This window comes from Cheilinus undulatus, linkage group 17, assembly GCF_018320785.1.
Source record: "Cheilinus undulatus linkage group 17, ASM1832078v1, whole genome shotgun sequence".
Classification (NCBI taxonomy): domain Eukaryota; kingdom Metazoa; phylum Chordata; class Actinopteri; order Labriformes; family Labridae; genus Cheilinus; species Cheilinus undulatus.
In genome coordinates, this window is record NC_054881.1 from 34,836,560 (window position 1) to 34,859,977 (window position 23,418).

The window sequence follows — 23,418 nt, forward strand, 5'->3', positions numbered from 1 at the left end:
GTTACCACGTTTTTATTTTTGCACATTTGTTTATTTTTTTGAAATAAACACCAAGCAGAATGCTAGGTGAAGAAACTCCTAATCCCATACAGTGCCTATAAAAAGTATTCACCCCTGGATGTTTTTCCTTTTAATTGATTTATAAATCAACCATGGCCTATATAATCTGGCTTTTTTGACCAAAAAAAAGTAGGCAGTGTAGACCTCCTTTATGAAAAATGAGGCAGCAAAATCTGCCCTAGAATGATGTGGGTGTGTCTGTTGAATGAGCTGAAGCCACGCCCACTCAGGAGAAAAACCAGCATGTAACTGACTGTTAACTTTCAATAAAGCAGTGTTAATTTTGTCAACTAAAACTATTTGTCGAAAGCCTTTTTTTCCATGACAAAAACTAGACTAAAATGTAATGTTGTTTTCGTCGGACATTCAAAATCCATGATACTTTTCCATTGTGGGTACATCTGTCAAAAAAGCAATGCAGCTGTAGCTATTCTGCCTCTCAGCTGTAGAAAGCAGGGACCCCAGGTTTGGCAGAGTGCATAGAACACACCACCATGATTTGGTACCAGATTTAGGCAAAAAAATAAATATTTGGACTAAAAGTAAAGACTAAAATGTGAGCTCTTTTATGGATTAAATCTAGACTAAAATGTTTGATTTTTTGTCAACTAAAGCTAGACTAAAACTAAAAAGGACAGAAATGACTACAATGTGACTAAAACTAGAATGCATTTTATTTAAAGGCCAAAACTAAGACTAAAATTAAAAATAGCTGCCATAATTAACACTGTAATAAAGGCAGTGCCACTAGCTAATGACAGGTCGGACTGAGATGAACTGCAGAATTGTTCCCCACTGTGGGCTGGTGACATCACCAGTCTACATATTTGCCCCGCCCACATCAATCCGAGCCAGGAAAGAGGTGAAAAATTTTCTAAAGGTCTAAATCCATAATTCGGTCACATGTAGATCTCAGTGTTTTCACATGTTTACAGCAACCATATTCCAACATATCTAGTGTGTTAAGACACTAATTTTGGATTTCACTTTACAGGGTCTTTAAACTTCAACAGACCTTGGTTCTTACATGCAAAGTCTGCTGTGAACACCTTGCAGAGGCAGAGTGACACATGTTGTAGAAACTCCCAGTGATGTTCTACTCCTTATTAGGAATACCTCGTCTAGTCAGATTACTCAGATTACAAGTTGCTATTGGTTTCATCCTTCACCTTGTTCACAGTACGGCTGCCCATCCTCCATGTGGAACATGTTCCCTCTGATTGGCTGGTAGCAGGCACAGCAGACGAAACAGGAAATGTGCCAGGTCTGTTTAAGGGCATTCATGACCTCCTGCAGAGATAAAAATTACAAAAAAAAAAAAAAAAAAAGAGGAACAGTATGCTTTTAACATATTCTATAGATTTTGATGTAACTGTACTTCAGATAAAGTTTGATTTTGTGACAGTTTGGCTCTGTGTGTGTTTAGTAGGACTAAACAACTGACGGTTGTTCTGTATCAGTAAAAGAATTCCTTTACTCCCACTGGATTGAACAAAGCTGCAACATCTACAAGGATACTGAATATAGGAAATTGTAAATTAGGTTAGTTCTATTACTGCAGGAATGTTTTATATATCTATTTATTATAGTCTGATCTTGAATTCTTTGAGTACTTTTAGTGATGTTTGTTTTATGATTTCTAAAGCTTAGCTGATTAGCTAAAGTTTCCTGAGCTTTCATTCTCTCCTTCTGGTTCAGTTCACACAACCACAATCATGGGGAAGACTGCTGACTTCACAGATGTTCAGAGGGCAATCACTGACACCGTCCACAAGCAGGGTAAGCCACAGAAGGTCACTGCGGAAAAGGCAGGCTGTTCTCAGTGGCTGTGTCAAAGCATTTTCATGGAAAGTTGACTGAAACGGAAGCATGGGGTAAGAAAAGGTGCACAAGAAACAGGGATGAGCTCAGCCTTCACAGGATTGTCAAACAAGGCAGACTCAAGAACTTAGGGGAGCTTCACGAGGAGTGGACTGAGGCTTGAGTCAGTGGATCAAGATTTATCACACACAGACGGGTCCAGGAAAAAGACTATAAGAGTTGTGTTCTTGCCACTCCTGAACCACAGATGTCATTAGTGTCTCACCTTGGCTAAGGAGAAAAAGAACTGGACTCAGTGTTCCAAAATTCTTTTTGAGATGAAAGTAAATTATGGATTTAATTTGGAAATCAAGGTCCCAGAGTCTGGAGGAAGATCAGAAAGGTACAGAATCCAAGGTGCTTGGAATCCTGTGATGAGTTTCCACAGTTAGTGATGGATTGGGGTGCCATGTCATCTGCTGCTGTTATTGCTGCTGTGGTCCCGAAATATTTCACTTAGCATGAGATGAATGTAGAATATATGGAAGTTTCACTTCTTTAATTGAATCACAGAAAAAACAAACTTTTTCATGATATTCTAATTTTTGAGATGCACTTTCATACTGGGGTTCACTTTGTATGATATCTACCCTGCAGCAGAGGTTTTACACAACAAAAACTACGATATAAAGGTAGCCAATCTCGTTGCAGAGGGCCTTATTTGATTTTGTACTTCACAAAGACTACTTACAGTATGTTTCAGCTGAAACAAACCAGTAGAAAACATGGAGCAATATCACTTTACTACTATGAACTGACCCCCAGAATCTTCTGGTTGCAGCGTGCACAGGTTGGTGCGAAAAACTGCTCATAGCAGTTTGTGCAGTAGACCTGGCCTTTCTCCTCCACGAAGCCGTTTTCAGCCAAGGAGGAGTGGCAGTGAGCACAGTTGAACTCCTCAGGGTGCCACGACATCCCCATGGCCACAAGGAAAGGGCCCCTGGGGAGATTAAACAAAAGGGCAGAGCGTGAAAGGACACCGGTAACATTTTTTGCTTTGTGTGATTAAGATTTATATTGAAGTAAATACAATTTTTCTTTTTTACCTGATAACGTTGTTGCACTTGTTGCACACTGGGGTGCGAGTGCCAGCTGGGATGTGCTCAGCCCGCTGCACCAGAGAGCTGAGGTCCTGTGGGTGTGGCTGTGGGGTGGGGCGGTCTGGACCTTTGGGAGTAGGGTTGGTAACTTTGCCAAAAGAAGGAGCTGCTCCACCCTTAGGGAAACCTAGACCAAGAGGAGGGAGATTTAGGGGTCAGTATTAAGAGGGAAAGCAAGCTTACCCAGCTCGACTGAATTGGATCAAGTTGAAGATGAGATGCAGATGAAAAATACCATCAACTGATCCAAACTTTGTCATTTCTTAGACCAACTTGAAAGAAAACATGCATGCAGTTAAGTTGTGTGTTCTCCAGTAATAAATGGGAACAGTTGGATGATCTCTAACCTCCGTGTCTGAGGCATGAGACAGCTGGGTGGGACAAGTCCACCCCACCCAGTCCCGACAAGGGATCAATTTTTCCCACTGAGGGAAAAAACCCATTCCCAGAGTCAGAGTAGACACCTGGAAAAATAATCCCCCTCCTCTCATCTCCAAACACATGGCGAGGATGCACAGCGTCTCATTCTTTTTCTCAGCATCCAGGACAGAGGTCTGAGTGATCCGCCCTCAGAGGGAGTCCTGGGGGGGTTAAAGGCATCGGGGACAGAGACTCTATTGATAGGGAGAACTGTTATCAAAGACTCGTGAGGTTAAAGGACAAGTGCTCCCTAAATTTCCTTGGAACGGAGTAAACGACATGAATAAACAGAAGCAGGGATGTGAGAAGACTGTGAGAGCGGATTTAAGAGAAGGAAAGATTGGAGAAATGGAAGGAATGTGTAAATCCGCCTACATCAAGCTGTCCTCACAAACTGAGTGACTATGCAAGAAGGAGACTTGTGAGAGAGTCCACCAAGACATCTATGACTACTCTGAAGGAGTTACAAGCTTCAGCAGCTGAGATGAGAGAGACTCTGTATACAACAACTGTTACCTAGGTTCTTCACCAGTCAAAGCTTTATGGGAAAGTGGCAAAAAGAATCCACTGTTGAAGACAACCCATTTAAAATCTTGACTACAGTTTGCCAAAAAGCATGTGGGGACTCCATGGTCAAGTGGTGGAAAGTTCTTACATCTGATGAGACTAAAAAGATGCTTTCTGACCATCAGAAAAGACGCTATGTTTGGCAGACACATCACTACAAACACACCATCCCCGCTTGGAAGCACAGTGGTGGCAGCATCATGCTGTGGAGATGCTTCTCAGCAGCCGGCCCAGGAGGGCTTGTATAGCTAGAGTGTAAAATGAATGTAGCAAAATATTGGAAAATCCTGGTGGACAGCCATATTCAGGAGAAAATTTATTTCCAGCAAGACAATGACTCAAAGCATACAGCCAAAGCTACACAGAAATGGTTTAAAGCTAACAAAGTGAATGTTCTGGAGTGGCTGAGTCAAAGTCCGCATGTGAATCTAATAGAGGATTTGTGGCTGCACTTAAAAAGGGCTGATCACACCTGATCCTTGTGTATCCTGACAGAGCTTGAGTAGTTTTGCAAAGAAGAATGGAGCAAAATTGGAGTTTCCAGATGTGCAAGCCTGAGTGAGATCTGTCCACATAGATTCAGTGCAGTGATTGCAGCCAAGGGGGAATCTACTAAATACTAACATAAAGGGGTGAAGAATTATGTAATCACTTATTTGACATTACATGATTTTATTTAACTGATAGTACTTTGTCAAATTCTGTTTTCACTTTGACATTAAAGAGGGTTTTTTTTGGTCTTTTTTGTATAAAAAAAAAAAAAAAAGCCAAATTATATTGAGCATGATTGATTTACAAAATCAATGAAAGAGTTAAAAATCCAGGGGGGTGAATACTTCTTATAGGCTCTGTAAAGCCTGCCCTGATCAGCTGGATGTTGCAGCGTTTCTCTAGGATGAACTGGCCTGATATATAGCATGCGACACTGATGCATTTTTAATACATTCAGATTGGCAACTTTCTTGTTATTCCATGGTTACTACCTCAACAATTCTGAGAAAAAAAGGCTAATTGTATTTTGCAAGGAGGATACAACCCACATTCAAGTTGATCAGTGGAGAGTAGAGACATAAAAATACAGATCAGAAATATATCTTTTTTGATAAAATTGTGTCATTTAGCATCTTCTGTGTTTTCACAGTTTAAGTGAAGCAGTACTGACACAGAGAATTACACTGGAGTCAAACTATTTGTCGCTGTTTGAGCTTATCTGGTTAAAAGCTGGCACAGCGAGCTGGATTTTGACAAGCTGTCACTTTAAAGGGAATCCTTTGGCAAGAGCAAAGATGGAGGGCTCAGCATTAAATAGGACAGAGAGCGAAACAGACGTGTGTCACTGCCGTCTCGCTGTATGAGGAAGATAAGGAAGAAAAGTCAGCCAGAGAAGAGGTCCAAACTGCATCACAGCAGGAGTGAAAATCTCTAAATACAGACACACAGGGCTGGAAAGCAGGGCAGTGGACTCAAAATGAGAACATGATTAAAAGTTCTATTTCTAAAATGGAAACATGATTATAGAAACTTTAAATTCAATTTTCCACCAACTCGTCTGAGCCGAAATATTTCAGTTTTTGCATTTTCATCACTGTCTTGATTATGGGTTCATTTAAACCAATTTTAAGGTCATGTTGCAGATTCCACACATGAGATATGTGTTTGTTTACTCAGGCTGAAGTATGTGTTAATCTGAAAAATAACAGAGCTAACAGAGAGCTAACTGTGGCCTCTCCCGCTCTCACCCTGTGGTACCTTTCAGCAGCCTGTTCTTTAAAGGCCTTCTGGGAAATCTGTGGGGTACATAGTGCATCTGTTCATGTATGAGTGCATGCTTGTGTCTAAGTATCGCTAATAATGACCCCTGACTGATGCCTTTCAGCAAATATTTACCCTGACCACCTCTAGGTCCCGTGGCAGGGATCTCTGTATTTTAAAGAGCTGCTTTCACACAAAATAAAATACATAATTCTCATTTTTACAATCTATTTAATGGAGGGGATCTTGGGAAAAGCCAATAATCTGAGCTCATTAACGGAATACCTCTGGTTTTTATGGCGCTCATAATCTTAAATAGCTTAGTGTCAGGCGTTAAAGCTGCAATAAATGTCAAAGCTGAGCAGCAGTGATTTAAAGACACAATGCTGCCCTCTATTGGGTCAAAGAGGCAACTACACTGCATAAATTTGTGCTCTTGGCAGAAGAGGAGCTACAAGCTTCAAGGGGCAGTAAATAACAGAGGTGAGGTAGGGTTTGTGAGAGTGTTAGTGTACCTGATGGACCTCCAGGCTGGAAGGAAGGCTTGTTCTGGGCTGCAGGACTCTTGTATGAGGACGCAGGGACGATGTTGCCATTTCTAGGTGCTGCTGGAGATTTGGAAAATGGTTTGGCTGCAGGCGAGGTGTGCACGGCGGGAGCAGTTATGTCAACTGCATCACTAGGAAACACACACATACATATTTCATTTAAAAAACAGCTAATAATACTTGGAAACACTTTTTTTGGTAACCCTGACAGCTCCTACCTCCTGTCTTTGTCCCACTTTGCAGGCCGCAGATCAAACACATTTAAGTACAAACTGCTGCAAATGCCAAGAATGGGACTGTACAAACAATCCGACTGAACCTCAGATTGCAGACTAATGCTCTTGAGGTTCTTCCAGCGCAGGTTCATGTTTACATTCAGTTGGTTTGAAACTCAGTGACACATGTAAACAATCAGGCAAATTATGGGGCACCCTCTCCACTGCTGCCCACTGCCCAGAAGGTTTTCAGTTACTGACATAAGGAAACGATTCAAGTGGTAATGCCATAGAATCTACTGTTCATGCAGCATACTCTACATTTATTCCAAAAAAGACTGGGGTTATTTCTTTGCATTAACTTTTGCTCTTAACTTGTGCTCCTGGAGCAGCTTATGTAATTTTTATTCTTTTCCACAACAAATTTAACCTCAGTTCCTCAAAAATTAGGCCATTGTGCAAAATGCAACTAAAAACTGGATGTGTGAAAATGTGTGATTCTATAAAATTCCACTTTCAATTAAGTAATGCACAAAGATGACATATCCAATGTTGAAACTGAGAAATAAAGTTGAGCCTTAAATCAGAGTTTACAGTGCCAAAACTCTATCCCTCTTTTAACCTGGCTAGATCACGCTGGTAACTGACTCTAAACCAGTGATATTGGTTATGAGACCTTTTTGGACAACTTGTGGCTCTTTTAAGTCCTGGAAAATAATTCTCCCAGAAAACCCTGAAAATGGAAATTTCTAGCTCAGAAATCATTCAAAGCAAGTCACATTAATAAATTTGTTTCCCACACTTATACAACAGGCTTTAAATGTTAAAATTAATTGTCAACTTTACTTTTTTTGTCTGTATATTTCCATCTGATGTGTGCAAGAAAAAGCATGAAAGATAAATATCACTGATTCTTGAGAAAAGGGACAAAACATGTCCTGAACCTTGTACTTTTGTAACCTGATATGCCATTGTATGGCTATATGACAGAAATTGAGCCTGGCAAATCCATCTGCTTTGCAAGGTTAAGGCTTTTGTTTTACTACAAAATTCTGAAGTTGATATTTGTGCAGGTTGAGGCCTCAACTGTCAGTTGTGTGAGAAAACAGTTTTCAAAACGGAATCATACTGTTTTTTTTTTCAACTTCGTCAGACACGCTTAAATGTATTTAACTTTTATTTTATAAATTCAACATAAATGTCAAGTTTTCAGTTATCTAATACTGGTAATCAGTCATTATATTTAGTGATAAATTGCATTATTTTTACTTATTTCTTATTTTTCCCTTCTATGAATTGTCTTATTTCTGAAGTTTATGATCCTCTAACATTACCTTTAATACTAACCATATTAAACCAACCTTTAAGAATAAGTTAGTTTCTTATTCCACAAAAATAGCTGGTTATTTAACAGATAAGCTAAATAGACTGAGCAGAGGATAATATATATTTTTGTCAAATGAACAAAACCATCATCATCAGGGACGAGGGATATATCGCTCATCTCCAACTTATACTTTTCTCTGAGTTGCTTGGAGTGTTCTTTTGTCTTCATGGTGTAATGGTAGCCAGGAATATTGATTAACCAGTGACTGGACCTTCCAAACACAATCACTTGAGACACATTTACTGCACTCAGATGATCCTCATTTCACCAGTCGTGAGACTGGACCTCTGTTGAATTTGGTAAGTAACTTAAAAGGGGGTGAACATTTTGCCTTACATATTTTTGTTTAATTAACATTACTGTGTAAAAATCTGTTTTCAACTTTACATTACCAAGGTTTTTATGAATTGTTTTTTTTTTTTTTTTTTTTAAAAAAAAAAATCCAAATTATATTGACCATGATTGATAGAATCAATCCAAGGGGTTGAATACTTTTTACAGGTACTATTTGTTTGGTCCCATTTTATACTGTTATTTTTTATCTTTGGTTTTATTGCACTTGTTTTTATCTGTAAAGTCACCTTGAGTCTTGAGAAAGGCACTCATAAATAAAATGTATAATTATGTATATATATAAAATGTATATATTATTATTACATAAAAAAGGTTGTCAACGAACATTTTCAGTCATTGTTTTAGTCAAGAGATTTTGAATCTCAGTAATGTCTGTCCTGCTTAAATAAAGGTTAAATTAATAAAATGTATATTTTTTGCCAGAATCATTCCTAATGGTTGATGAGGACTGTCACGGTGCTGTTCCATGATTACTCTGCAGTCATCATGAAGTCACTGCTGCCACTCAGACGGACCGGTTCAACGAGGAATTTGCATCAACAGATGCTGAGTGTGTGACCCTTAGGCTGTTTAGTTTTTCAGTTTCAGCACAATACAACAAAAGAACTACTTGATCTATAGTTTTTTTTATCTCATGTGTGTAAGCTGCTTATGTGTGATCAGCATGAAAAAATGTCAAAGACATGCATTGCAAACACCTGCTGGTTACATGACTCATATCTGAACACGTTTGCCAAAAGCTATGAAGAGATTTATAGCTCTGACGTCCAACAAGGACTGAGAAACCTGAGATCTTTAATAGAAAAGAGATTGTGTTATACTTGCATTTAGAACACTGAGAACATATTTATGACTTTGGATGATGTGGGACAAGACTTGAGGCTGAAATTGATAAGTATGCAATGATATAGCTAAGCGTATTCTTCCCCTTAGCTTTGCAATTTCTGATTTTGTGCAACTCTTTAAGCACATCATTTCTCTTCGTATCTCACAGCAAATGTCACTATAAAAGTATTATTGTTTTCTGCCAGACAACAAGAAAAGAAGAAGAAGAGAACGCAATATGCAATGGCAGGAAGGAAGGAAATGTTTATTGAATTAAAGGGTTCACAAACTGCCAAAAGGAAAGAAAGAGGAAGAAAGTAAGCATGCACAGAAAAATAAAGATAAGATTAGGGCAAATAACAAAAAAGTACGCTCAGATGTAAACTAAGAAAACTAACACAAAAGCAGATTTATTTGCATGCATGCATTCACATTTAAACATATGGACTTTAATCCAGATTTACCTTGAAACACTTTTTACAACAGGTTTATTATTTGGCTATTTTTGAAAATACGTTCCACTTCTTATTTGATTTTGTTTTAAAAGTCTTCCGTCTGTATATTTAATAAGATATTTAGAGTGCCATAATCAGTTAAGTGTAATATTAGTCAAAATAGAATAAATTAAACATTCAACAGGACAAATAATGCCAGCTACACATTTAGCAATCGTGCAGAAACATCGTGATGCCGATCTCTTAACTTGATGTACTGCTGTCCTATAACCTCTGGGTCCAGCTTGTTTGCTCTGATTTTCCCCATAAAGCAGGAAAAGGGAGGAAAAGGGAGAAAGTAGAAAGGTTAGAAAAGATAATCAAAAAAGAGCATGCATTTGGATGAAAAGCGGAAAGAAACCAAACAATAGCACCCACAGATATTAGATTAAAACAAGGCACTTCTAATGCAGATGTGTTGAATTATAACACGACAGATGTTTAATGTCTCCTCTCTTAAGGAGGAACACACTGAAACAAAATCTCACAAGAAGAGCAGGAATCCCCTCCTGGCAGAGCTGCTATTACCCACAATCCCACTTAATTACCCACAGTTTCCAGTGAGTGACACACTGATTGGTCGGGGCTGTGGTGCGGAGGAGGGCAGACTGTGTTTACTGCAGATTAAATCGACTTGAGACTGGGAGCAGCAGTAGAAATCACAGCCTATGTTAAGTCTTCTTCTCGAAGTGGTTTCTTTAAATTAAGCCTTTAATTAAGCATGATACTGTGGGAGAACAAGATCAGGAAATCATGGTTTAACCCTGAATTAGAGGCTCCCAGAGACGTTTATATGATGACTTTGAAGGCTGATTCTGCATTGTATTAAGAAGCTAAAGTAACAGTAACAACAAGACCGCTTCAACTTTTCTTTTTACTCTCAGATGAGGTAAACCAAGAGAGAAAAAACAAATAAAATCTCACAAACACATACCAGATCTTATTATATATCAGAAAACCACCAACCACTTACTTCTTTCCACTGTTTTCTGGAACTTGTTCTGCAACAATAAAAGAAAAAAATATGTTGAAAACAAAGCCTCACCACAGTTGGTTTATCCTGTCAAAGCAAGAACTACATGAATGAGCGGCTGCCATCCCTTTAAGCTACACCCAGATGGGACTTCCTGATCTTAGCCCTACCAAAAAAAAAAAATTGTTCACAGCTGCAGAAACACGACGACAGACTGGATTCGCATCAAAAGTTTAAAGCTCATTAAATATTTTCCACACCAGTCTGTTACAATAAGGCATGGAGGGAGAGCAAGAGGTATAAAAGACAGTGTCTCATCTTACTTCATTTCAATAAATGAATATCTGTAAATGTCATTTTATATCAGATAAGAAGATCCTCACTGCACGCATACTCAAAAACTAGAGGAATGGATGGAAGCCAAAAGCCACAGCCTGCTCGTATAACCACCAATGTCACTTTTAGTCAAAACAGACGTATAAAACATCTATGAAATCAAACACTGACAAATGTTTTTTTTAATAATCCGACAATAAGCAGTTTTTTGCCTGTTATTTTTCCTTAAAAGCTCTTGTGAGCTGTTTTCAGCTGGTTGTGAAACAGGCTGAAGAGATAAACATTTACATTTAATCAAACCAGATCATCAGCACAGAGATTTATTACTAATATGTAGTTATTTTTAATGCTGAAACTGCTGCCAGGGTTCGGCGTTGATCAAATACATCAACAGCAGGAAACAATAGCGTTTATGACATTTTCCACTGCAGAGATGCAAGTGAGGGATGCCTTTTCCGAAAAGAACACAGATTGAGTCTTAAAATGGCAAAATAGAAAACAGATGAGATGCACTGCTTTGTCCACAAGGGGCGCCAAAATTACCACAGATGGTAAGTTCCTCACCGAAGCTTTAAATACAGCAGGAAGTTTCCAGACCCCCTTCTCTTTTTTCAGTTTTGTCATGTTGCTGATGCTACAGTTGAAAAATCTAATTTTTATTCTCATTGGTGTACACTCAACACCTGTCAGGACAAAGTGAAGACTGAATTTGTCCGGCCAAACTGGGCAATCTGGGATAAGTAAGAGGGGTGAACAAGAACCTGCTGGTCACTCTGACAGAGCTCCAGAGATCCTGTGTGGAGATGGAACAACTGTCGTAGGACAACCATCACTGCAGCCTTCTACTGATCCAGGCTTATGGCAGAATGGCTAGACAGAAGTCTCCTCAGTGCAAAACACACAATAGACTTTTTGGAGTTTGAAAAAAAAACAAAAAAAAAACATGTGAATGCCAAGTGGGTTTTCTTGGGTTTTGCACTAAGGAGAGGCTTCTGTCAAGCCGAGTGATACTCAACCCGTGGCTCTTGAGCCACATGTGGCTCTTTTGTGGTGATTTGTGGCTTTTTTGTGTCCTAATTTGAAGCTTATTTCTGCACAGCAGTAATATATTTTAGAGAATAAATAAACAGAGGTTGGTACCCACCATTTTCTGTGCCAGTGAGCTGGGCCAGGATTTTGAAGGAGCGGGACTGAGAGATACCAGTTCTCGGGTGCCAGTCCTCTGTGTCCTCAATCAGACGCTTCTTGCTGGCATCGCTGAGTGGGGAAGCGTCTTCAAAAGCTTTCCTATAGAAAGATCAACCAAATCTGTATGAGTTGGAAGCATCTGTGTTTAAATATAAACTTTGCAAAAAAGGTAAGGAAGTTGGTGTTTGGTAGATCATTTCATTGTTATAACATCTGTTAGAAAATCTGTTTATTTCCCTTTTAAATGGGGCAACATTTGTAAGGAACATGCATTTATAGGATGAGCAGCATGTAGGTGCCCTCATGAAAAAAATGTCCAAATCTTCTCTGCCAATGCCAAACAGCTTATTCTGCCATTGACTTGTTTTTGGTGGATTGCAATTCAACAATTAATCAATTTAACAAACAGAAGCCTCAGTAGCATGTGAAAGAACCATACACAGCCACAACAGGCTGGCACCTCCCCCTCATGCTGGTCACCAGTCTGGTCACACACTGCTGTGGGATGGCATCCCATTCTTTAACCAGTATATGTCACTAGTCAGCCAACGTGGTTGAGTTGTTCACTCTGGCGCTAACAGCATGCTCAAGCTGATCCCACAAGTGTTCAGTGGGGTTGAGGTCAGGACTGCTGGCAGGCCATCCCATCCTCTCCACTCCCAAATTCTGGAGGTAGTCTCTGATAAACCCTGCTCTCTGGGGCGAGCGTTGTCATCTTCGTGGATAGAGTCCGGTCCCAGACTTTGGAGATATGGGATTGCCACTGGCTGCAGAATCTCATCTCGATATTTCTCTGTGCTGAGATGGCCTCCAGTGACGACAAGCCTCATTTTTCGAGTGAAGATGCCGCCCCACACATCACATTGCCTAACATAACAGGTGCCAGTCAGGCATCTGATTGGCAGCACCTGGCAGTAACAGAAGCTCAAAACAAGAGTCAATTGCAACAGCAAAATAAGCTGTTTGGCACTGGAAGAGAAGATTTGGCAGTTTTTTCATGGGCAAACCCAATTTACTCAGCTCTGCTGCTCATCCTACATATCCATGTTCCTTACAAATGTGGCACCATTTAAAAGGGAAATAAACAGGCTTTTGATGGTATAAGATTTGTAGCCAAGATGCACTGTTACAGCAATGAAAAAATCTACTAAGCAAGCACTAAGTTAAATAAAAGATCAAGACAACAATCAAATCAACAGTTCAACAGTATCAACCCAGAAGCCAAACAAAGAATTTACACACACACGCTCAAATTCATGAATACAACCAGAACACACAATACACATACAGCTTTAGAAATCAGTGCCTTCCTTTCAAAATAAAATGATGTGGCTTAGTAAGCCCTAATTGATTTAAAAGTTCACATTTACCTCCTTGGTCTAGCTGGAGGTGGAGTTCTGCAAGGAAGCATTTGGAAGGCAATAACAAAGGCAACAATGACACATTTAAAATTACATTATAGTTATGTACTCTGGAGGATGCTGTGCTAATTAAATGGAAAGACACTGCTCTGACCTATACTTACTTAGGACTTCTCTGAGGCTCACTATTAAAAAGGAAAACCACAGAAGAAGTCAGCCACATGATAAAATAAAATGTGACATCCCTAAAAATGATGTTATATTAACCACCAAAGGGTGAACTGAATCAGACTGTTTTAAAGTGAATTACAGGTGGATGTGATGGTTACCATATGTCACCACAAGGTGGTGATAATAAGCTTTGAAATAAAGGTGCTGCTTTCCTTCCAAAACTAATTTGACAGCACTTTAGAGTGCAATAATATTTATAAGAAGTGTTTACATACACTGTTAGGTCAAGGCCTGCTAAAAACCATGAGTCAGTTTGGATGGCAAAAATCCACAGAGGTGTAATTTTTATTATTTGTGCGTGTGTGTGTGTGTGCGTGTGTGTGTGAGTGGAGGTGAAGGACGATGAAAGGCAGCACAGGTCAGGCTATTCTTAGCTGAAGCAGAATAAACACAGCAGAGATTTTCCTCACTCTGACTAAACACACTGACAACAGCAGCAGGTGGGGCTGCACAGACTTTAATAGCCGTGTGCACTGACAGGCCCCAGCCACACTACGTGTAAATACGGTAGAACAAATACAGAGAGCCTGATGCTGCAGAGAAAATGAATGAGCTGTGTGATCTGACCCCCAGTGGGTGTCCTGCGGTGTCTCAGAGATGGGATTATTTACGGGTGTTTGCAGGGCTCTTAAAATGAGCATGTACAGTGAGTGGATGAGCACGATTGTGAGGTTTGTGAGTGGTTAGCTCAAAGAGGTGCACGCATGCCTCTGGTAATCATAAACCAGAGAGATGTGAAGGCTATAATCACATTCCACATAGTTAGAAAGCAGCACATATATTATCATTCACAGCACTAACTTGGTGTCTGTCTCTCCTTCCTCCTGTGGGCAAAAGAAAGGGGTAAAAGAAACAGGGTTGAAGCCAAGAAAGAGCATGAATGGACCAGTCTGGGAGACAGAAAGCAGTCCTTACGCATGCTCTTCAAGTGTATGGCTCTTCTGAGATAATTTGAATAAAGGAAACCACAGAAAGCTTAAAAAACATGCAGGTCAGGGGATGAAAACATGCACACATGCTGCAAGAAAACCCTCTACCTCTGAACTGGCAGGCCAGGATTCTGAGCCAAAGACCATTTGGAATAAAAGCACACAAACCTTTTAAATTAAAGGCAAATTAAACAACTGAAATGCCAACAAGATTTAAGAAAGCATGAGGCTGCCTGCTTACTTGAAGCCACATCACTGTGACCTATTTATTCCTCAGGTGAACGGGAGAAATGAATGAATGTCAAATCACTTAAACCTGTCTCAGTGCACTGTAACCCAACCAGTGAGCCAAATCCCTGCTGATGAAGCTCCGTCTAGCCAAACTTAGCTCTGTCCCCAGTCCCTAAAAGTGCAGATCTGCCAGGATCCTGGCTAATTAGAAACAAGTGCTGCAGCAGCAGTGCCTGTTGGGCAGACTGTGTTTGGCAGGGCTGTCGACTCTACGCAGATAGGCAGGCAGTAGCATCAGTTCGCATGTCGTCTAGACTCTGTTCCCTTTCCAGTTGCCCTGTGGAAGATTTGAACAAGATGTGCAGCATGCCTGGGATTTTCCTTGTGTGCAGCTGTGTGAAAACATGGGTGATGGGCTGTTTCAATGTTGGTTTTTCAAATTAGGCACATATTTAGGGCTGAAATGGGGCATACAGACGTTTGCAATAATAAGTTTTCTAAACTAAATTTCAGGAGGTAGACTGCAGAGAAATAACGTCCACTAGTCTGTGAGCTGCAACTCCTTCTGGACCCACGGACTACAGTACACAGTCTTATATAGCTAATTCCAGAGACTTTTAACAACCCCACTGGTTTTGTGCAGGTGTGGCTGCTCACCTGTGCTGCCTTCAGTATTTGTTTACAAATACATTCAGTGGAAGGCCGGATCATCAAATTCTTAACGTCACCAAGCTAACAATGAAGTCTGGGTAAGGCTGGACACACACTGGGGCCAGATTTGCCTCCCCCAACGATCGTGGGGGCATGTCCCAAGTGGAGGCTCGTCGCAAACGATCATTTGTCTGACTAATCTGCATGTGTGTGGTGTCATTACGGTGGTTTTACTGCCCCAACTTGGGTTGTAGCTTCTCAGACCCTGAATTGTATCAAACATGTTTGATAGTTACAATTCTAGGTCGTAGTGCCTCTGACGGAGTACCAATGACAGCAAGCAGACCGGGTAGTGTCACCAGCAGGATCATACGTGCATACCACTCACAACCATAAACACAAATGAAACTTAATTCCAGCCAGGATTTCCTCCTGAGTCTTTCCCTTGTTTTATGATTTTTGCTGCACCTGTAATTAAAGTCAGGACAGCCGGTTGTGGAGGGAAAGCAACAGGGTATCGATGTTTGTTTTTTTTTTAAGTCAAATGATGACGTGAGGTCATTGGCAGGTCAGCTGGTGTGTTGTCTCCAGTGAATGACAGTCTGGTTGAGTTGTCTAGTGTTTGCATTCAGAGGACTAGAGATGAAAAATCCTTTGAAACTGTCCTGATGTATGTGGTCTCTAACAGTTTTAAAGTTGTACAGGATTGTGCAAAAATTGTTTACATATTGGCCAAGTTGCTTATTGCCTTTTTCAGCTTGTAGAACTGCTGTGTTAAAGTCATATGACATTGGATGGAGTATCAGGACTGCTGTACTTACCTATGTTACGAATCCACAAGCAGATCTCTTACGTGATGTTCAAATATTCTGCACTTTTACCAACATCTTAACACCCAGTAACTTAGTTTCATGAGAGGTACCTACCCGTTGAAGTTTTCCGACAGCCCCTGGCTCTCCAAAAGACCCCGCCTCTGCCCCATCGCCACCTCAGTAGCATTGGAACTGGAGTACAGGTTGATGGGTGTGTTATAGACAGAGGGCTGTGGGACATTAGGATGGGAAGGGGGGGCTGTCACTCTGGCTGGAGAGGAGGAGTTAGATGAGGAGGAAGAGGAGTACGGAGAGGCGAAAGTGGAGCGACCAGAGCCGGGCTTTGGGACTGAGCTGGCTGGAGTGGAGTCCAGGGGAGCCGGGCTTGACTTCAGCGGAAACGGAGGCTGTGGCTGAGAAGGGGCAGCTGGCGTGAAAGCGGAGGATGCAGAGGGGATGGTGGCTACTTTGGGGGCATCTGGGGTGACAGATGTGACCACACTGCTGCTTGCGCCAAAAGGCCGGGCGGTCTTGTTATAAGCTGGACTGGGCTGACTGGATGGCTTGGTGAATGCAGTGCTCGGGGTGGGGTGAGTGATCGGGACGGGCTTTATGATTTCTTGAGGTTCATCCTGTTTAAAAGGTGGAAACACACAGCATGCACACACAACAAATCCACATCAAACTCATGCAGGCACTGCAAAATAATCACATCAAAATCAACCACATTGAGTAAAAGTCATGCTAGCAGTGATTTCAATCGTGTTTGTTTCATTCAATTCTGCATGCCAAGCCAGTCTAGGCTCAGATATTTTCTCAGAAGGGCACAAAACATGCTCAGTTTAAATAAACATTCTTTTACCACTGGAATTTAGGCTAACTTTAGCTGATATATGATATTTTTGTGAGTATTTTGCTTCTTACCTTAGGTACTCCATTTTTTGGGGAGCTGGAAGGTCTGTGAAAAGACAAAGAAAATCATGAAAAGCACTGCCTACTACTACCTATTTTACATTGTAAGATGTAACACGCAGTTGTTTTATTGGCATGTTTACATTTTGCATTTGCAATGTTTTTTGGGCCTTCGGATTCTGAAAGGTACATGCATTCATTCTATGCATTAACAATGCATCTTCAGTGACGACCTGATATCAGAACTTACTAACTTGCCCACCTCTTACGTAAATAACAGCCTATAAATTATTTTCACAGCTCTCTTACCACAGCTTGGTACCTGGCTACACAAATGAATGGGGGTAAATCAGCCATAAGCTAAGAGGCAAGAAATGCCCCTTATATTGTTTTAAGGACATAAGAAAGGTAAAATGTACCAAATTTGTGAAACCTGTTTAGGAGCTGACAGACCAGCCCTTACTACTGAGCTGAGTCAAATCATCCAGATCTCTCAAAAGAACTACAATTTCCATCACTCTGAGAAATGTTGGATGGACAAAAATAAAGCCATGCTTTGTTTTACTAGCAGAATACTGCAGATCCCAGGGTGGTTTTTAATGAACGCCTAACTGTTGCATCTACACTGCCAATCCAGTCTGGATGAAGTTACCCCAGACCACTTCTGGTCGCAGCCTGAGCTATCAGGTATCAAATTTCAGCATACACTGAGGTGCATCATTAAGGATTACTGCTTGATTTTCAAATGCACAAAAACGGATATACATAAATCTTTGTTAATGCATTGTATAAACATTGAGATCCCTCCTTCCTATAAGTTTTGGTTTTATAAATATCTGAAGGAGTCACCATTACATTAAAGCTTTAATCAGTGTAATGATTACATAAAATAGGACCTACATTTCTAAAATTAGTATAATTTTTTAGTATTTGTTTGTGTATGTATTGCTTGCAAAATGACACCATACATTGCATTCAGAAATTATTCAGACTCATAAATCTACACTCAGTACCCTATCCTATCATGACAAAATAAAGACAAAATCTTTGAAAATTCTGCATTTAAAAAAGAAATTATAAAGTTAAAAACATCACATTTCCAAAAGTATTCAGACCCTTTGCAAAAAAACACTTGAAATTTAGCTCAGGTTCTCCCATTTCTCTCAATCTTTGCAGAGATGCTTCTATACCTTGATTGACCCCCTGTGCTAAATTAAATTGATTGGACATGATTTGGAAAGGCACACACCGCTCTATAAAAGGCCTCACAGCCGACAATCCATATCAAAGCAAAAACCAAGCCATGAGGTCAAAGGAACTGCCTGCAGGGCTCAGAGACAGGATTGTTGCAAGGCAGAGAGCTTTTGAAGGCTACAAAAACAGTTCTGCTGCACTGAAGGTTCCCAAGAACACAGTGGCCTCCATGATTCTCAAATGGAAGAACTTTGGCACAACCAGGACTCTTCTGATAGCTGGTCACCTGAACAAACTGAACAACTGAGAAAGTAGGGAAGGGAAGCAGGTAAGGAAGCAGGTTTTCACATGGAGTTTTTTTTTTGCAAACTACAACAGAGATGGCAAGTATGGAGGCATGTCCACTCAGGGCTTCCACAGCAACTTTTTAGTTTCTTGATTCAGGGTGACATCTTTGAGATGATGTGACTGTTTTTTTTTTTTGTCTGTTTGTTAGTTTTGAAATCCTGGGCCAAAAAATTCCTTTCTTCTTGTTGAAAGACTTTTTTGTCCTTCAAAAATGTGACTAATTTTCCCTTTTTTTCGTCCAAGGTGAATGACTAGTTTGGAGATGCCAGTGTGTCTCTCAAAGATCCAAAAGAAGCAAATTTTCTGAATCAAACCAATGCAATATTGTTTTACAGCCCACCTGATTGAAAATAAAGTGCAAAATGAATATTTCCAGTGATGGATTCTCCAAGCTCTGGTACTTGGTTTTTATTGCAAACTGCAACAACTGGGAAGAAAAGTCAACCTGGAATGCAGGAAACATTCATAGCTGTATGCTTTGGAAAACGTTTAACAATAATTTAGTAATTTGTAGCTCAGGTGCTAAACCATGCAGACCACTGGCATTTGTGAACTCACTCTGCTTTATGGTGTTTGTCCATGTGCAGGATGGAGCTGTATTTCTGATTTATACTTATGATCGAAGCAGTTGTTTCAGTTTTTATTACCTCTGGGAGGAGAGTGTGGTTTGTCTGTCTGCTCTCTGGAGATGTAATGGATAGAAGCCAGCAGAAAACCAACCAGCCTTTTAAATGCACTCACATTCCTCATGTAAGGTAATTCAGATGTCATAAAATGATCCTGATGATGAAGTGTCAACATTTTAACCCAGACAGATGCCTTGCTGACAATGCATTCTATATTTGGTGCAGACATGCAGACAATGAGTCCCTAATTCCTCATTAAATAAAAACAACAAACAAAAAGAGCAGACAGTGAGTCAGCATGCCTGGTTCTGGACCAGGAGCTCCGGTATGTCCTGCTGGTGTCCCTCTTTTCTCTGCCATATTAGGAAAACAATCAACAATCCCTCATGTATTTCCTCCCTGACTAAGCTTGGCACCCGCTTAATAAAAGGTCCCACCCTCCCACCAGATGTTGATGTAATCTGCGCCCATACTTCCATCTACAGTTTCCATTTAGCAGCTAATATAGACTAGGCCTATTTTCCAGTGTGCTTGTGTTATTGGACATGCTTATGGAGACGCAGCGCCCCATGCCAGGGAAAACAGTGAAAGGTCCAGAGATCAAACAGCACATTCCCTTTCAAACAGCCTACAATGAGGCAGTGTGCGTCTGCCATCACCAGTGGCCCGGAGCTGGGTGGATTCACTCTCTATCTGTCTTTTCCCAGAGCAAACTGAACAAACACATGCTGGGGTGGTCCCACTAACATCTGCTCAGCTCAGCCCCTCTGCGCTGTCCCGCTCCCTGCTGAGATGGCCCTACTTTTATTCTGCTGTGACAAACACTGTGTGGGCCAATGACGTCAATCTTAGGTGTCCCAGTGAGAATGTTCAAGGTTAATCTCAATTATACAGGACAGTAACATAATACTAACTGCTCTGTCATGCTGAGGTGTCTATTTGTTTTTGGGTAATTATTGTGTTCTTTCATCGGTTATCCTAAAACAGGACAATTCCTACTTCAGGATTTAACTAAACTTAGCACAAAAAGTAATCCATGTCCCTTCCAAGCAAGCAGAGAATGCAAGGCAATGCAATGCCACACTGTACCTTTAATATGTTTCAAAAATGTTGACATAGAATGCTATTGCAGTTTTTGCTTACAAGACATCATATCCCACCTCTCACAGTGACATTTCAAGTAAGTTGAAAATGCCCTTTCCTTTAAAGGTCCATTATTTTACCCTTTGAAGACAAGTTTATGTTGGTTTCAGAGGTCCCCAAAACATGCCTGTGAAGTCTGTTGATGAAAAAACACTCTTGTATTGAATTTTTGGATGTTTAAATACCCCTCTGTTTGTGGCTTGACTCCGCCCCCTTTCAGGAATTTATGTGGCTTATTGAATGTGGCTCTCCTGATGTTTGAAGATCAGGAGAGGAGGGCAGAACTTTCTTCCAAGCGGGGAGGGCCAACTGAACTGGGGTGGGGCTAACTCCCCACATGACATCATTAGGGGAAAATCTGAGAACGGCTTGTTTCAGCACACATTTTCTGAGAGGTGGGGGGTTGGGTACTTGATGGGATTGTGGACAGGCCAGGGGCATATTTTTGTTAGAAAAGCCTGAAAGAAGTGTTTTTTGCATAATATGTGACCTTTAAAGAAATGCTATTGCAACGTTCTGTGCCTGTAGATGTTGCAGTTTAGCTGGTAACCTCCAATTTCCACATACAGCAAACGCGCCGCGAACCGCTGCCGAATTGTACTGCGGAGCACATCACTCCCTCTCTAGTCTATCAGAGCATTTCCACAGCCGGTGCTCCAGACCGGCGGCAACGCGTGCCTTGACTGACACTTTGCTCCGTTTTGTTCAAGATACGCAGCAGGTATATTTTCAGCGCCAGCCACTGCCAAACCACGTCAATATCCGTTGATCAGAAAGCTACAGAAGTGGAATCCAAATATCCAGTTCTTTCAAAATACAACACAATGCACAGACTCCCAGACGTAACTCATCACTATATCAACGTTATGTCTCATCCTGCAATGAGAGCAAAGGGTCACCGAGAGGTCAGTGGGTCACAGAGCTACAACGGCGCCATTGATAAGGAAAATTTAACTTTTGGGGATATTTAGCCCAAGAATTTTACATAAAACCACAGATCCTTTAAGCAAACATTAACCTTTTAACTTCCTAATGTACTCACTTAACGGCGGAAGCTACAAAATCATGGACTTTTACCGGAAAGGACAATAGATTAAGCCCCAAAGGCATGAGCTCGCAGTTCTCCGGTGATCTCGTCCTGCTGATCAGGGCTACACACCGCAGCACAGCGCTCTAGATTCCCTTCCAGTGGGCGAGGTCGCTCGCCTTCGGTCGGACCAAACCCACGGCGCGTCGGTGCATGGCGCAGTCGTCCTATGTGGAAATTGCGGGTAAGCCAGTTCCTTCAGCTTAAACTGCTGTGAGCAGGACTGAGAAATTAGCAATGGTCAAATGACACAGAGGGAAAGTGAAGAAAGCTTGCACCACGAGTGAAACGAAGCAGTAAAAGTGAAAAACAGGTGTCTTTTTTATAGTTTCAGATGGGTATTAAAAGGAATTTTCACTCAGTGACATACCAAAATCCTGTTCTCAGTTCCACTTCTGCATTTTTGGTAAATTATGTACAGTACTGCAGAGTAACCTTGAAAATAACCAGCCCTGCACATGGCTAAGTTTATACAGTGCATTCAGAAAGTATTCAGACCCCATTCACTATTTCAATTTTGTTATGTTGCAGCCTGATAAAAAAATTCAATTTTATTCTTATTTTGCAACATTTGAAATTTAACTCAGGTTCCTCCCATGTTTCTACACCTTGATTGGAGTCCACCTGTGGTAAATTAAATTGATTGGACATGATTTGGAAAGGCACACACCTCTCTATAGAAGACATAGTCTGAAGACAGTCTGAATGCACTGTATATGATGTAATTTTTGCACGCAATATATAAACAAATAAACACCTACTGAAAAATGATAGAGAACATTCTTAAGATTAAATCATTGCATGTACATTTCATTCTTAAGTGTTGCATGTGAGAAATGTCAGTCTTAATATGTGTAATCAATACATGATGAGAGCTTTAATATAATGTTGACTCAATTAGTCATTTATTAAACCAAAACTGTCCATTAATAGGAAATATCAGTGTGAGAATGGGCATTTCTGATGCAACGTGTTTGTGTTCTTCAATGTCAAAGCAGCACATTTGTATTATGAATGCATACAGTAGCAAAGATCCTGCCTCTGTTAAAGATACAGTCTTGGCTTTCCTCAGTCCAGAACCCACTTCAGCCGGCTCCTCCTAATCTAATCAGGATGCCTTGTTTTATTACATTACAGACTCTGATACTACAGCGCCTATTTATGGACTAAATGTTTACACTTTAAACTTATAAAAAAGCTAAGAAAACACGCAAGATATAATGAAAAAATATCTTGACAGGGAAAATGCATTTAGGAGGGGAAAAAAATTAAGTGTGGTTTTCATCAGCGCAGACTTGTACATGCACCCATTCTGTCACACACATAAATAAGAGAAAGAGGAGGTTAACCAGAGCAATAAGCCTGGGGGGAAAAGCACACTGACGCATTTCCATGCTGCCCCTGTCTCTTTAAGAGCCAAGAGCAACAGTGTGGTGTATGGCATTAGACTGAATGATGGAGAGGCTGAAAGACACAACTTTCTTTCAACACATGCGTGCATTTTTTCAATACAGAAGAGAGCGCAAAAATGAGAAACCTTCAATTTTGCTGGAGTAATTTTTTTCTCCACTTTCACAGGCAGCAAATGTTCCATTAAAACATCTTAAATTATGTTCTGTTGGCTTAAAGCATCTGTCCCTCTTTATTCCCGACATTTATTTTAGACTTTTAATATTTCAACGAAGGTCTGGAGTCAGGATTTAAAACAGAGAAATAACATGATGTTATTGATACACGGTTGAATCAGATCTGCCTTTTCATATTTAAAGCTCCTGTGAGGAAATTTAAGTTTGTATTGACTTTGGCGCCCCCTG

At 40.6% G+C, this 23,418-nt stretch overlaps 1 protein-coding gene across 2 annotated transcripts in view; it reads right to left on the minus strand.

Moving 5' to 3' along the window:
* pdlim5b (PDZ and LIM domain 5b) overlaps nucleotides 1–23,418 on the minus strand; it is a 61,387-nt gene that overhangs the window by 1,921 nt on the left and 36,048 nt on the right. The window contains exons 4-11 of one of the 2 annotated variants that reach the window (XM_041810624.1): nucleotides 17,219–17,252; nucleotides 16,409–16,926; nucleotides 12,036–12,178; nucleotides 10,556–10,583; nucleotides 6,275–6,438; nucleotides 2,967–3,147; nucleotides 2,680–2,860; nucleotides 1,230–1,350 (exon numbers count right to left, since the gene is read on the minus strand). In XM_041810624.1, the coding sequence (XP_041666558.1) occupies nucleotides 1,230–1,350; nucleotides 2,680–2,860; nucleotides 2,967–3,147; nucleotides 6,275–6,438; nucleotides 10,556–10,583; nucleotides 12,036–12,178; nucleotides 16,409–16,926; nucleotides 17,219–17,252 (1,370 nt within the window). The remainder of the gene's footprint in view (nucleotides 1–1,229; nucleotides 1,351–2,679; nucleotides 2,861–2,966; nucleotides 3,148–6,274; nucleotides 6,439–10,555; nucleotides 10,584–12,035; nucleotides 12,179–16,408; nucleotides 16,927–17,218; nucleotides 17,253–23,418) is intronic. The other variant, XM_041810625.1, reaches the window with a different exon arrangement.